This window comes from Melitaea cinxia, chromosome 4 (assembly GCF_905220565.1).
Source record: "Melitaea cinxia chromosome 4, ilMelCinx1.1, whole genome shotgun sequence".
In the NCBI taxonomy this organism is placed as follows: Eukaryota; Metazoa; Arthropoda; class Insecta; order Lepidoptera; family Nymphalidae; genus Melitaea; species Melitaea cinxia.
The window spans coordinates 6,726,390-6,740,081 of NC_059397.1; the positions used below are offsets into that span (position 1 = coordinate 6,726,390).

Consider the following 13,692-nt stretch of genomic DNA (forward strand, 5'->3'; position numbering starts at 1 on the left):
CATAGAAATTCCAATTGCAATATTTTGAGCAGCCAATTAATTTTTTCTTTCAGCTCTTTTTCGACATCTAAAATAAGATACACTTTATAATCACTCAATAGTGTCCTAGTGATAATTACTACGTCAATTGTGTATTCATGATTAGTCGCACCATGTGGAATTAGAACCGACTGATTCACAATTACTTTTAACAATCGATGTTTCTGGTTGCGGTTCCTTAATGTTTTCTTCGACTTCTAATTTTTTTATCAAACTTCTTTTCTCTTCTCGAGCTTTATTGTAGGCCAATGTCTCTTGAGGAGACCATTCTGAAATTTTATAACATTTCAAGCAGTTAACGAAAAAATTTACTTTTACTTTAAATCAACAACAAATTAATACATTACAATAATAAACTGTTCCAACCTAGTAGCCTGGCGTCCATGGCTATCCACTCACTGTTAAGAATATTATCAATTTTTATCCTATTTCGATAATTAGGTTCTAACATCTGATTAATAAGTCGCTTACAATTATCTGATAAAGAATCAACATAGCGTGATCGAAATCTCCAATTTTTGTTTATTTGAGCTTGATACAGTTGCTTTATGTGTTTATCTTCGAAAGGCATCGCTCTGTTTAACATAACATACATAACGATACCAAGTGACCATATGTCCGTCGGTTTTGGATAGTATGGCGACCCTTGCAAGATCTCCGGCGCAGTGTATGACAAAGAGCCACAGAATGTATCGCTGTGAATACTCTTTAGTCTTTTGTCAACACACATGCGAGCAAAGCCAAAATCCGATAGCTTGGCGTTTTGATTCGCTGTTAAAAGTACGTTTTCACATTTAATATCCCTATGTGCTATTTCCAGTTCGTGCATATATTGTATGGCAAGAGCCAACTGCCGCGTCCATATCCTAGCCTGATCTTCTTGAACTGCACCTTTTTGTAATATATGTTCGAGTAAGTCTCCATTCTCCATAAATCTCATAAATATAAAATATTTATTTCTTCTCTGAAAAATACTATGCGTGTGAACGAGATGTGGATGGTTAAGCTTTATTAACATTTCGATTTCTCTTGGTAGAAACTTCTTAACGAAATCCTTGGGTGCTGTGTTAGTATCGATCACTTTACAAGCCAGTACTGTTAGTTTATCATTTTTATTCGGGTTTCTATATTCTGCAAGGTAGACCTATAGGAATATTTATCAGAGATAAATTAAATTTACTAAATAATGTCACGTTTACGATTAAAGTGATGTCTGTTCACCTTAGCGTAGGACCCCTCATTGACTTTCTTTATCATTTTGTAACCACGATTGGCAAGCGTTAACTGTTCAGAACCCGTTAATTTTAAATCCTCTATTATCTTGAGCTATATTCGTTAAAAGATAAAGCTTAAACAGAACTCACAAAGACAATAATATTTATTTAATAAAATAATACAACACCTTTACTTTTCCCTCCATTTAATCCGCTTTTTTCTGTTTCGCCGTTAGGTTTGCAAGAGACTTTATCATTTCACTGACCTGCGTAGGCGTATAAAATTTTACTAACATAAATTCACGAATTTGTGATAATATTCAGACTAAAAATGTCGTAAATACCCTATTTGTGGATTCCCTATGTTCGCGTTCTAAGATATCGCCTTGCCTTTTTGGTGGATTTTTATGAATATCTGTCAATCTTTGTCTTTCCTCTTTAGCCCTTTGAAGAGCAGCTGCTTCAACTGCGTTGAGAGCTAGAATTTTAACAAACGTATTTTACGAATATATTTACAGTTTTACATATTTTATAAAAACAATACATTGTCTGGCCTTAAATACTGTTACAATTAAAAATAAACAAATATTACATTTTAATTTGGAATCTGTCATTTTTATATGATTGTTTCATTGTAAAATATTTTGTGATATTAAAATACGGCATAAGTGTATCAAGATAGATTCTTGAGAAGGTAGTTAAGCCTCTTAACAACATAATGTTGAATAACCAAGAATGGTTCTTTCAGCAAGACTTGACGCCGGATCATAAAGCTCGATCCACCCAATCTTGGTTAGAAACCAACGTTCCGGACTTCATCAGACCTGGAGACGGGCCGTCATGTAGTCTCGATCTTAATCCTCTAGATTATAATTTATGGTCAGTTTTAGAGCGTTATTACTTGCTCTAAATACCATGATAATTTGGACTCCCTAAAACCATCCAGACGGTTTGCAGTGAAGAATTTTCCCATAGAAAGAGTGCGTGCTTCATTATAATTGATAACTGACCTTAACGTTTAAAGGAGTGTTATTGCAGCCAATGGAGACTACTTCGAATAAGCTTTATATTATATTTTAATGATTTTATAATAATGTTTTAAACTATAATATTAATAAGTTTTAGTGTGTTAACACTATAATATTAATAAATGTTACTTACGTACAATAGAAAAAAGTTTTTTTTTCTTAGTAACAATATTTAGGGCCAGCCTATGTATATCAGCTACTACAATGATACTGTTTATTTTTTACATCATTGGTAGTCTTTAATACTCACTGGTGAGTCTACTGTCCATAGCAATCCAATCCGAATTAAGAATTTGAGTCGCTGAATGTCTCAATCCGGGATCTGGTTCAAGCAAATGCTTCACCACAGACTTACACTCTAACGAAAGGACACTTGCGACGCGTGATCTAAATCTATACTTTTTTCCCATCTGTTGTTCGTAAAGCTTTCGCATACGAGTGTCATCGAAAGGCATCGACTTATTTAACATTACAAAGAGCACAACTCCTAAAGACCATAAATCGGTCGGTTTAGGTAAATACGGCTTGCCGCGTAAAATCTCCGGTGCCGCGTAGGACATCGAACCGCAATATGTCTCGCTCAAGATCGGTTGGTCTTCATCATCCACGCAAAACCTCGAGAAACCAAAATCGGATAGTTTCACGTTGAAATTGGCAGTTAACAAAACGTTCTCACATTTAATATCTCGATGACTGATTTCCAATTCATGAAGGTACTGCAGAGCTAGAGCTAACTGGCGAAGCCAAACTCTCGATTGATTTTCAGAAACGCAGCCGTTTTTCAAAATATACCCAAGGAGATCGCCATTTTCGCTGTATCGCATAAAAATGTAGTACTTTGTTTTTCTTTGAAATATGCTATGGACATGAATTACGTGTGGATGATTTAAATGAATAAGGACGTCTATTTCACGAGGCAAGAACTTGACAACGAAATCTTTCGGAGCCTTCAGTGTCTCTATTATTTTACATGCTAATGTCGTTTTATTAGTTTCGTCTTTTGCCGTGTACTCAGTTAAATACACCTAGTAAAATATTGTGAATTTAAATAAGTTGTTTTTATTTTTTTACGTACTCTGGTGGAACTATTTGTTGGAAACATTTACATAAGTCTGAAATTTCAGACAATATTTGATCTTTTCAGAGTTTTGAAGAGTTATAAAGACTTATTATTTTAAAAGTCTTAAGATTTTTTAAGATTTTTGCAGAGTTATGAAGACTTTTTAAGATTTTTAATACTTTTTCCAAACAAACATTTCGACCACGGTACACAAGATATAATTTTATAAAATTTTAATTGACTCTGATATCGTATTAGTCTTGTTACATTATTCTCATTTCTTTATTACCTTAGCGTATGCTCCTTCACCGACGAATTTTTGCAATTTATATCCTTTAGCAGATAACGTATTTTCCTCTGATACAGTAGTTTTCAGATCGTTCATTATAATTCCGACATCTATTCAAACATAGAGCATTGTGCCACGAATAATCACAAAATATCCCTCGCTCAGCTGACAAATTTGCAGCGAGATAATAAGAGGGCATTTTTAAATTTTGTTTTACATTACTGAAATTTAGTTCTATGAAGTTTTCTAAAATATATTTATAGCTATATGCCAAATTGACGCTGCTATTCATTGCTATTTGAGGGAAATAAATACGACAGAGTATAAGAATAAAAATAAGAACTAAGAAGAAAAAAGTTTTAATGAATTGGTTTGCATGCTTCAAAAGATTCATTTTAAATTGAAAATCTGGGGGTTTTTATCAAATAATAGGCAATTTTTAATATAACAATATTTATTTTTTTATATATTACTAACAAAAAACTTTAGCCTTATTTCTTTTATTAATTTATATTATAGTTGATATCTAAATTGAAGCCTAGCATTTTATGCTACAGAAATGTGTAACGACTAAGTAGAATAACACATTCTAGGCAATACATTAAAGATAAAATCAAATTCATGAAATGTCACAATTCAATATGTTTTCTGTTCAAAAATTCGCCGGCGATACACACCCTCTGCATAAAGGTTGGGGCCGATGTCAGAAGTAAACTATAATTATTGATATCCGGATGTTCCGGATATCGCTTTTCATTTCGTATCCTCTCCAACATGCGTTGCGGATCGCAAGTCGCCTTCGGTTTGTAGTCGTTATTGATGTAGTCTTGAATAACTTTCGGCAATAACTTTAATACTTCCTTCGCTCTCGTACTACTCGGCGGTTGTAACTTCACAGTTTCTATTTTCGGTACGATTATATCGTCGACTTCTACTTTAGAATCCGCTTTAACATCGGGCTCTGGAATTGGCTTCACTTCGCTCTCGTTTATCTTCGTACTGTTGTAGTAATTATTTATATGTTCTTTCAAGATATCGCCTAGACTTTCATTTTTATTTTTCTCTCTCTCTGTACCGTCAATGTTAACGTATCCTGTTCGCGTTTCAGTTTTGATCAACTCTTGATTCTGTTCGCCTTTTTTTTCGGCTGTTGTTGTATTAGTAGTTTCGGCTGTTGTTGTATTAGTAGTTTCGACTGTATCATTTGCTACTGATTCAGATTGTGTTGTAGTCTCAGTTGTATTGGTAACATTTCTGTTCATAGAGGCGTCTATCATTGTCATAAACTTTATATTATCTTCCTCGTCCAATATTTGTGATATTCTGTGTACTTCGCTTATGTTTATACTGAAAAATAATTATTAGTCTTTGAATTGATTTTTTTTATAACTAGGAAGGCAAACAAGTGTTCGGCCCACCCAGCCCCCGCCAGAAGTATCGAAAAAGTGTTGCCGACCCTACCCCTGACCCATTCCTGGAGCTCAGAACACTTAACTATACTGGCCCAACCTTACCATATTAAAATAGTTTAAAAAATCTGATATGTTGCGACTAATATATATGCAACTTAAAGTATAAAGTCAGAATAGTGCTCTACCTCAATAAAATAGATAGCATAATTAAACATTAACTGACATTTTTAGATAATATTAATTCACATACCCTTGACTTGCTTCGTGGCAACAATGTAACATTAGTGGATCGATGGGATGAGCCTCAGTGTTAAACACATATCCTCCCATGTCAACGATACATTCTCCATTAGGTGTGTTTATAACTGTTCCGTGGACCCCCGGGTTGTGTATGAAGTTGTCAGGGTCAAACAATAAGTATAAGTATTTGGTAGTTTCAGCGAGAAAGAATGATTCCATTCGATCTTCCTTTCGGTGGTCACGGACGTCTTTTATCTGTAATTTTACACTTTCTTGCAATACAATGAATTGTTATTTTATATAAAATAATTTTTTTAATATATTCTTTAGTCTTATAAATTAATCGCTGCATGCATTTTAACTTTCGCACCTTTGTTACGTTATTTTTTATGTAATTTAATTATTCAGGTTGTCCAGTTATTGTTTTAATTATTTTGTATGCTGATGGATTTAATATGGAAATCTCCAAATAGAATTTATTATTGTTTCATTGAATCCAAGAAGTTTTTTTTTTGTTCATTAATTTTGGAAGTCCACCAGACTAGTTTCTAGTAATATATACACATCAATAAAATTAGAGTGTCTGTTTGTAATATAAAAAAATATCCACCTTTTAAGAAATGCATATACACGGTACATATACCAAAATAACATTTTTAACCATTTTCATTTTGAAACGGCTTGATTGACGGCAATTTAGACGGCACTTTCACTGGCAGATAACTAATGTGATAAGGAGTAACTTAGGCTACTTTTAATTTAGAAGTTTATTTATTTTATAACTCTAAGAACTGAACAATAACATTTTGTTACATTGCACACGAACGACTTCGGGGGCACAGCTAGTATTTCAATAAAATCAACTTACCGTAGCATATCCACAAGGTGTTCTTGCACTGTGCTGTATGCTCCGGAGTATATCCTCTCCCATTTGTAACAGTATAGGATCTCTTGTCTCTCTATATAAGTACATGATAGACTCAATCAGCTCCGGTCTCAAAGGATAGCTTTCCCTTGCTGATGAGGCCTCTCCTGTACCGAGGTTGTATACTTCTGGTGTAAATCCATATTGCTTCCAAACACTGTGGTAATTGTGTATTATTCGCAGTGCAGTATCACTTTCACCTGAAAATTAAATTTTGTTGTTAGTACTTTTCCTAAATTAAATAAAATCCTATTGTTTTTGTTCATAAAATCAACACAATAGGTTTTAGTAAATACATAGAAGAGTTTACACAGTACGTTTATATATATATAAAAAAAAATTACATTTATATCATCATTACAGCCTATACAGTCCACTGCTGGACATAGGCCTCCACAAGTTTACGCCAAAAATAACGTGAACTCATGTGTTTTGCCCATAGTCACCACGCTGGGCAGGCGGGTTGGTGACCGCAGTACTGGCTTTGTCGCACCGAAGACGCTGCTGCCCGTCTTCGGCCTGTGTATTTCAAAGCCAGCAGTTGGATGGTTATCCCGCCATCGGTCGGCTTCTTAAGTTCCAAGATGGTTGTGGAACCTTGTTATCCCTTAGTCGCCTCTTACGACACCCACGAGAAGAGAGGGGGTGGCTAAATTCTTTAGTGCCGTAGCCACACAGCATATAAAAAAATTAAATTACATATCATAGCTGCTTTTATTTTAATAAGAATTTATTTCTACTGGTAGAAAGTTAATAATTTTTTTTTTTAAATGTTTTAGATTGGCAATCAAGCGTACGGCTCATCTGATGGTAAGGGATTACCGTAGTTTATAAATGTCTGCAACACCAGAAGTATCGTCTCGTAAGCGCGTTTCCAACCCCATACACCCCCCCCCCCAGGAGCTCTGGTCATCCTACCCTACCTCAGTATAATGAAGTGATTCTTATTTTATTTATACAGAACTTCATTTATACAGAAAAATTATTAGGTTTCTCTGTCTAAACTTAATTATAGAAATATAATAACCTTTTTACAGAAAATCTTGTATATAAAATAAATACCTATTAGACTGAGTAAGCCGGGCCAGTAGGAGTCCAGTGACTGAAACACAGGCAGCGTGACGTGTCCTCTCAACATGGTCGCCCAAACATACCAGTCGTCTTTCTTGAGGTACTTGTCGATTGCACGGCGGGCTTCGTTGAACATTGACATCAACTCGGGCCGCTCTAGCAGTATCGCCCCTAGAATAATATATTTTATTACCTTAAGGCCCTTTACCATAATACACTCTATTATACCATATTGAATGGTAACAACCAGTATTTATATTACAAATTTATAACAATATTAATATTACATATAATAAAATGGTAGGAAAGTCAAAACTGTACATTGAATATTTTTTTAAAAGAATACTTGGGATGTGATCTACAATCGATACCGAAGCCAAAAATATGGTTTTTAGAATTTTTGTCTGTTTGTCTGTCTGTATGTATGTCCGGGATAAACTCAAAAAGTACTGCATGGATTTACTTCAAATTTGGCACGAATATTATTAAGAAGTCGGGTCAACATATAGGCTACATACATACATATTATCACGCTATCACCTACGGGGCACAAGCAGTGAACCTTCATTTCTTCAGTGCACTCTGTAACAACGTGTAATCTAACGACGCATATTTGAATGTTGTTGTTATTATGTTAATAACCATGCTATAAGCTAGCCTCACACTTCACACTATAAATAAAGACATTCTGTAGTATATTTAGTAAAAGCATTGCGAAGCCGGGGCGGGTCACTAGTTATCAATAATTAATTAGAGATTAGCTTTGATTTAAATCACTAATCTTTCTATTAATATTCAAATGCTCCTAACTGGGCCGCCATGACCATACCTATCCCATCAACATGTAAATTAAAATTTTAGACTTAACCTTTTTTTACTATACCTTTTACTAGATATTCAAAATAAGAATCAACTCCGCCTCCAATACCAGAGTCTTGGGCCGTCCATCTTCCAGTCATGACATCAATATGGTTACCGACTAGACCTATGGGTGATTTGTGATGATATAATGCCTTTAATGCATTAAGTGCAACCTGTACAAAATAAGTAACATTTTGTTGTTTGTTGACATATTAACATATAAACTGGACAGCAAGGAAAAACGGTCAGTTAGAGAATCTTCAATATCTTCAAAAGTACCCCACTAGCTTTTTGCTTTACTGTTGCGGACAAATATATGTCTTTTAAATCTAAATGGGCACTTCTCAAGTTCCAGAAGGTTAAATCTTTTAAATTGATCAAATATTTATTTTGCAGTAAAACATTGTATGTTAGCCAAGACTGATTGGGTATTTACCAACGCAAGTCACTTTCATAAGATAAGAAGCCTTTGCGGCTCATTGAAAAGATTAAATAATAAATTAATCTACGTAAGATTGCCAGTGTAGGCTGGATGAGGAACAAACGGCGCGAACTTGGGGAGGTCTATGTCCGGCAGTGTACTGCAAGAGGCTGAACTGACTGACTGACTGCCCCTCATTGATACGTTCAAAAGATTTTTTTAGTTAAAAAATTCTCACCTCTTCATATAAGGGATCTCCAGTAAGCCTGCTTAAAGTACTAAATTCAATAATAAATGTGCCCACACCAGCTGTGCAAGTTATGCTTGTTTCTCCTGGTGGCACGCCCTTTCTCAGGTTAATAGTGCCATAGGGCATTCCAGTGGTTGTATCAAAAGCAGCAATTAGTCTCTGAGCTACATCTTCTGCAAGACGTAGGAGGGGGCCATTACATGGCCAACCAGGTTCTAACTTCATTCCTGACCTAAAGATGTAAAAAATACTTTTAAATAAGAATGCAAACAAATGAAATTAGTTTAAATAATTAATTTTAAACCAAATATATAAAATTCAAATAAATAATTTTATATGACGATTGTATATAGTAAATTAAAACTTAGTTACGACAGTGACTAGGCTTTTAATGAATATATATATATATATATATATATATAATATATATAATATATCATTACATAGTATAAAACACAGTCGCTTCCCGCTGTCTGTATGCTTAGACTTTTAAAACTACGCAACAGATTTTTATGTGGTTTTCTTTAGTAAATAGAGTAATTCCAAAGGAAGGTTTATATGTATAATAGATGCATAATGATCGCCATTGGGAATCCACAATAGCGTCTTCCAAGCGGAATGCATGGGAATCATAATGGCAACAACAGCGATCAACTCTAGAGAGGTACAGGGTTTTCCAATCCGTATACTTTCCGATAGCAGATTGGTCCTGCAAGCCCTACAGAGCGACATTATGACATCAGGGCTAATATACGAGTGCCATCGAGCTCTGACGAAGGTAAGTGAAACAAACACCATTACCCTTCAATGGATAAAGGGCCACAGTGGATCGCGATGTAACGACGCGGCCGATCGACTGGCAAGGAATGGATCGGAGAAGAGGGTCGACGGACCTGAACCCATTCTACCTCTGCCTTTAGGATGGCTGCGCAGCCAGCTGCGACACAACACCAAGGTAATGCACCAAGAATATTGAACAAACCTAACTACCTGCAGGCAGACCAAGGAAGCTCTTCCGACCATCAACCCAGGATTGTCCCACAAACTTTGCGGTTATGAAAGAGCCCAGCTCCGACTACTGGTCGGGGCTCTTACTGGACATGCCTTGCTTAAAAGCACTTACACGATCTAGGTGTTACAGACGGCCCCCTATGCGGAGCGTGCATGGAGGCAGAAGAAACGGCCTCACATATCCTGCTGGAATGCGGTGGTGTGGCGAACTACAAGGCACAACACCTCGGGACACTGATGTCGCTCCAGGAAGTCGTCGGCAACGTGAAGGGTCTGCTAGGCTTCCTCAAGGAGCTAGGCTGGCACGGATAGTGCCCCCCAGTCAATCAAGCAAAATAGGCGCACCATGACGTCGAGTTGCGGAAAAAAGCCCGTGAACAACAACAACATACATGCATAATGTAGTAGAGGAACACTGATAGTTTTTGCAAATGTGTGAAGCCCAGGCGGATCGCTAGTATATATCCACTTATAGTAATTTACTCTCTGTTGTGGTGGTAGATATCCCTTGGTCTCCTGCTGTAAGGGAGTTTGGCCAAAAGGGGTAGAAATGGTTGTTGCCCGGGAAGGATTTCTTAGATTATCTTAGGAAAAGTGTGACAACAGCTGTTCTAGTGTTTTAAGTCTAGAAATTTCTATTGTTGATGGTATATAAGTAGAAACTCGATGAATATTTATCTGTTTCATACTAGTATCAGTCAAATTAAAATCAATGAGTATCAAAGTTAAAAGTAAACAAAGTCCAGTGTTTCCTAGAACACAGTAAAGTATCTGAACCTTCTAGAATTCTGTTTCTAGAATTTTCGGTTATTAATGGTATGAAAATGAAACTCGGTGAATTATCATCAGTTTCATTCCTATATAAATTGATCAGAGAGAATCAAAAATAAAAAGTGAACAAAATTGAATGATTATAATTATTTCAATTAACTTATTAGTTAATTGTATTTATGTGCTTTTTATACACCATATATTTAATGGTAAATAGATATCTTTATATCCGAGATTTTAATGTTAAAGTTTCTTACTATAATTACACTTTGTATTAAGACTTAATACTTACTTATATGATAAAAGATGTGCACTAAGTAGCCCACCAATAATTCTAATATTGGTTTCGAACACTGAGACATTTATATCTGAATCAAAGTTTTGTTTCTCAAGAACTACATCCACTACTCTATTAAACTCCGTATAGTTTCCCATAATTACTAGCATGTCCAGAGCATCTACAAGTGTCAGCGAATAACTGCCCCAAGTATCAACTCCATCACAACTCAGAGGGCGCAACTCATCGTAAGGGTATGCATAGCGTAGGTAACTGTCGTAGGCATGTTGAAACATTTCTCTTACTTCTTCTCTAAAATTATAAACAAAGTTAGTAATTTTATTAAATGGTCTGTAAACACGTTATCACACATATAATCTCTCACCTTAATTTTAAGATATCTTCTTTACTATATTCCCGTATGGACAAAACATTTTCAGATTTGAAACACAAAATTAATAATGAAATAAGTAACAGTTTATACATTTTTTAAAGATCGATAGTGTTATATTTAGTATTTCTGTGGTCTGTGTAGTGTTAAATATTTTAATAAGATATTTGTATGAAGATTCTCACGTTACAATACACATATTGAGGTTTTTATAATTTACATTGTTTTCATCACATAATCGGTCGATATAACATAATGTTATAGTTGATTAGTTGTCGGCAGAAACGTACCTACCCAATACCACCCAATACGACCACAAGTCAAAATATTCTATAAATCCTATTTATACCTATATATTTAATTATTTATTCTACTCTATGGTCTATACTCTGTACAGTACTAAAAATGAAATTTCTCGGATGTCTGGTATCGATTAAACTATTTATTTCGAAATTTTACAATTAAAATAACATACAATAAAACGAAATTTTAAAATATTTACAGATAGTTATATATTATAAAATTATAAATCATGTCCGCACGAAATTGTTCTATGAATTAGACATGGCGATCTGAAATCGATTACTCGGACCAAATAAATCGATTTTTAAACGAACTAAAAAAGGAGGAGGTTACTCAATTCGACCGTATAATATATACATTTTTTTTGTGTATTCGGGGATAACTTCGTCGTTTATGAACCGATTTTTATAATTCTTTCTTTTGTTGGAAAGTAGATATCCCTGATGTGGTACCATGATAAGGCAACCAGGATCTGATGATGGGGTCTCAGAGAAATCGAGGGAAACTCTCGAAAATCCGCATAATATTTTACTGGATCAGGACCATAAACTTATGTAGTATTTTAAAAATTAGTAATACTAAACTATACTAATACTATAAATAGAAAAAGATTTGTATATGTCGGCACCTGTACTGTCGTAGGTAATTAGCAAGAGATTTATAAACAACCATAGACAAGAATTTACTAATAGCTGTCAATGATTGTCATAGAGAACACTTTACAAAAACACAAAAAAAAAAACATTTGAAAAAAGGATTTTATTAAAGATAATTCCACTGCGATAAAATCTACTCTCTATAAAAATGATATTACTACATATTTTAAGCATAATAGTTAAATATAAAAGCTCAGGATCACAAAATAAAGCCTTTGGGGCTGATTCAGTCTGTATGTACCAGATGGAGTTCTGTTTTTTATCAGTTGGAACGATTTGTTGAGTTATGGGATTTTTTGTAAATTTCTAACTATAGTAAAGTTTAGTGTTAAAATCTTTAAGTATAAACATACGTTAAGTTTTATGTATTTATTAATTACTCGAATTTAAGTTAAAACTACTTAAAATAAAATTTTGTTTCTGGTATATAACATATTATACGTCTGATGCTTTTATAATAAGTTATCGATTTTGTAAGGTTTAACTTTAAATGTCCTGGGCTAATGATGTCCAGTCTGTTTCTTTTTTCGTTAGGAGATTGGTAATAGCGCCAAGTCCCTGTTCCGCTGTGTAAATATTATAAGATAGTATTATATATAATGTAAGTAAATAGGTACTATGTTTGTTGTGTAGGTATTTGTAAAGATACACTATCGTGGACCACCATTTTCATTTTATAGACCCTCCAATTTTTTTTTTCGCTTTCATAGACCCCTTGCAGGTTGTCATAGCCTATTACACCATACCCTAGGGGTCGTTAAAGACCACTTTGGGAATCACTGCTATGAATGAACATTGGTGGCGTTCCACTTAAGACCCACAAAGCTATCGATTACGACCGCTGAAATTGCCGTTCCAACTTCCACTGACTTAAAAAACGCCGCGGGTGTTGTAAGCTAATTATATAAATGGGACGCATATTTGATCACAAAACATGCAGCTGTGGGAATTATGAGTAAATATTCACATGGGTTGGAGTAAAATTTATTTTAACATGGATGCCTGTGAATTTATTGTTGCATTCTTGATGAATAGAATAAGAGATAACTTTAAATCAACAGTTGTTTTTTCAAATTCCAGCTACGAAAACTAACTCTAACCCACATATACTTTGTGGGCGAAGTGGGCACGATGTGGTCGCGAACAGTGACATCATCTATGACGAACGAGCGATGGATAGAGCATTGCGGTCGTTGCAGTCGCTCAGTGGGATGTACTCAATGTTACCGTTTTTCCATAGACTCAGAAATGAGTGCTTCAACGTTATTGGTTAAATTTGAAATGGCATAGATAATAGACAAACGTAAACTGCAACAGCTGAAACAACCAAAATGTGTGTTGTCCGTTGACGCTATTTAGCGTTTTTGAGGGTGTTTTCAATTCTTAACTAGTTACAATTTCAAGACTACTCTCATAATTTTATAAAATGCGATCCTCGTGATTTTAATGCAACTAAACCTCGCTTTGACAAAG

At 34.8% G+C, this 13,692-nt stretch overlaps 3 protein-coding genes across 3 annotated transcripts; all 3 read right to left on the reverse strand.

Annotated features, from left to right (window-relative positions):
- Positions 1-141: 141 nt before the first annotated feature.
- LOC123670224 (testis-specific serine/threonine-protein kinase 1-like) lies at positions 142-2,170 on the reverse strand. The gene is made up of 5 exons (XM_045603732.1): positions 2,155-2,170; positions 1,598-1,731; positions 1,261-1,365; positions 406-1,183; positions 142-308 (listed from the first exon to the last, which is right to left on the reverse strand). The coding sequence occupies exons 1-5, from the start codon at positions 2,168-2,170 to the stop codon at positions 142-144; spliced, it is 1,200 nt and encodes a 399-aa protein (XP_045459688.1).
- A 338-nt stretch (positions 2,171-2,508) lies between these two features.
- Positions 2,509-3,922, reverse strand: LOC123670225 (testis-specific serine/threonine-protein kinase 1-like). Its single transcript, XM_045603733.1, has 3 exons — positions 3,853-3,922; positions 3,631-3,740; positions 2,509-3,306 (listed from the first exon to the last, which is right to left on the reverse strand). The coding sequence occupies exons 1-3, from the start codon at positions 3,920-3,922 to the stop codon at positions 2,521-2,523; spliced, it is 966 nt and encodes a 321-aa protein (XP_045459689.1). The 3' UTR covers positions 2,509-2,520.
- A 192-nt stretch (positions 3,923-4,114) lies between these two features.
- On the reverse strand, positions 4,115-11,325 carry LOC123670526 (ER degradation-enhancing alpha-mannosidase-like protein 2; the record flags this gene model as incomplete). The annotated part of the gene is made up of 8 exons (XM_045604015.1): positions 4,115-4,977; positions 5,293-5,537; positions 6,151-6,407; positions 7,270-7,449; positions 8,162-8,312; positions 8,799-9,042; positions 10,885-11,181; positions 11,255-11,325. Coding segments are annotated over 8 exons (2,163 nt in total), but the record flags the coding sequence as incomplete, so codon positions are not given.
- Positions 11,326-13,692: the final 2,367 nt, after the last annotated feature.

Excerpts from the sequence above, each read along its gene's own strand:
- LOC123670224 (XM_045603732.1), bottom strand. Across the intron at positions 1,184-1,260 it reads ATGAGGGGTCCTACGCTAAG|GTCTACCTTGCAGAATATAG; the intron begins GTGAACAGACAT and ends ATATTCCTATAG. Across the intron at positions 309-405 it reads CATGGACGCCAGGCTACTAG|AATGGTCTCCTCAAGAGACA; the intron begins GTTGGAACAGTT and ends ATAAAATTTCAG.
- LOC123670225 (XM_045603733.1), bottom strand. The coding sequence starts at position 3,922 with ATGAATAGCAGCGTCAATTTGGCATATAGCTATAAATATATTTTAGAA. Across the intron at positions 3,741-3,852 it reads CTTCATAGAACTAAATTTCA|ATGTCGGAATTATAATGAAC; the intron begins GTAATGTAAAAC and ends ATGTTTGAATAG. Across the intron at positions 3,307-3,630 it reads GTGAAGGAGCATACGCTAAG|GTGTATTTAACTGAGTACAC; the intron begins GTAATAAAGAAA and ends ATATTTTACTAG.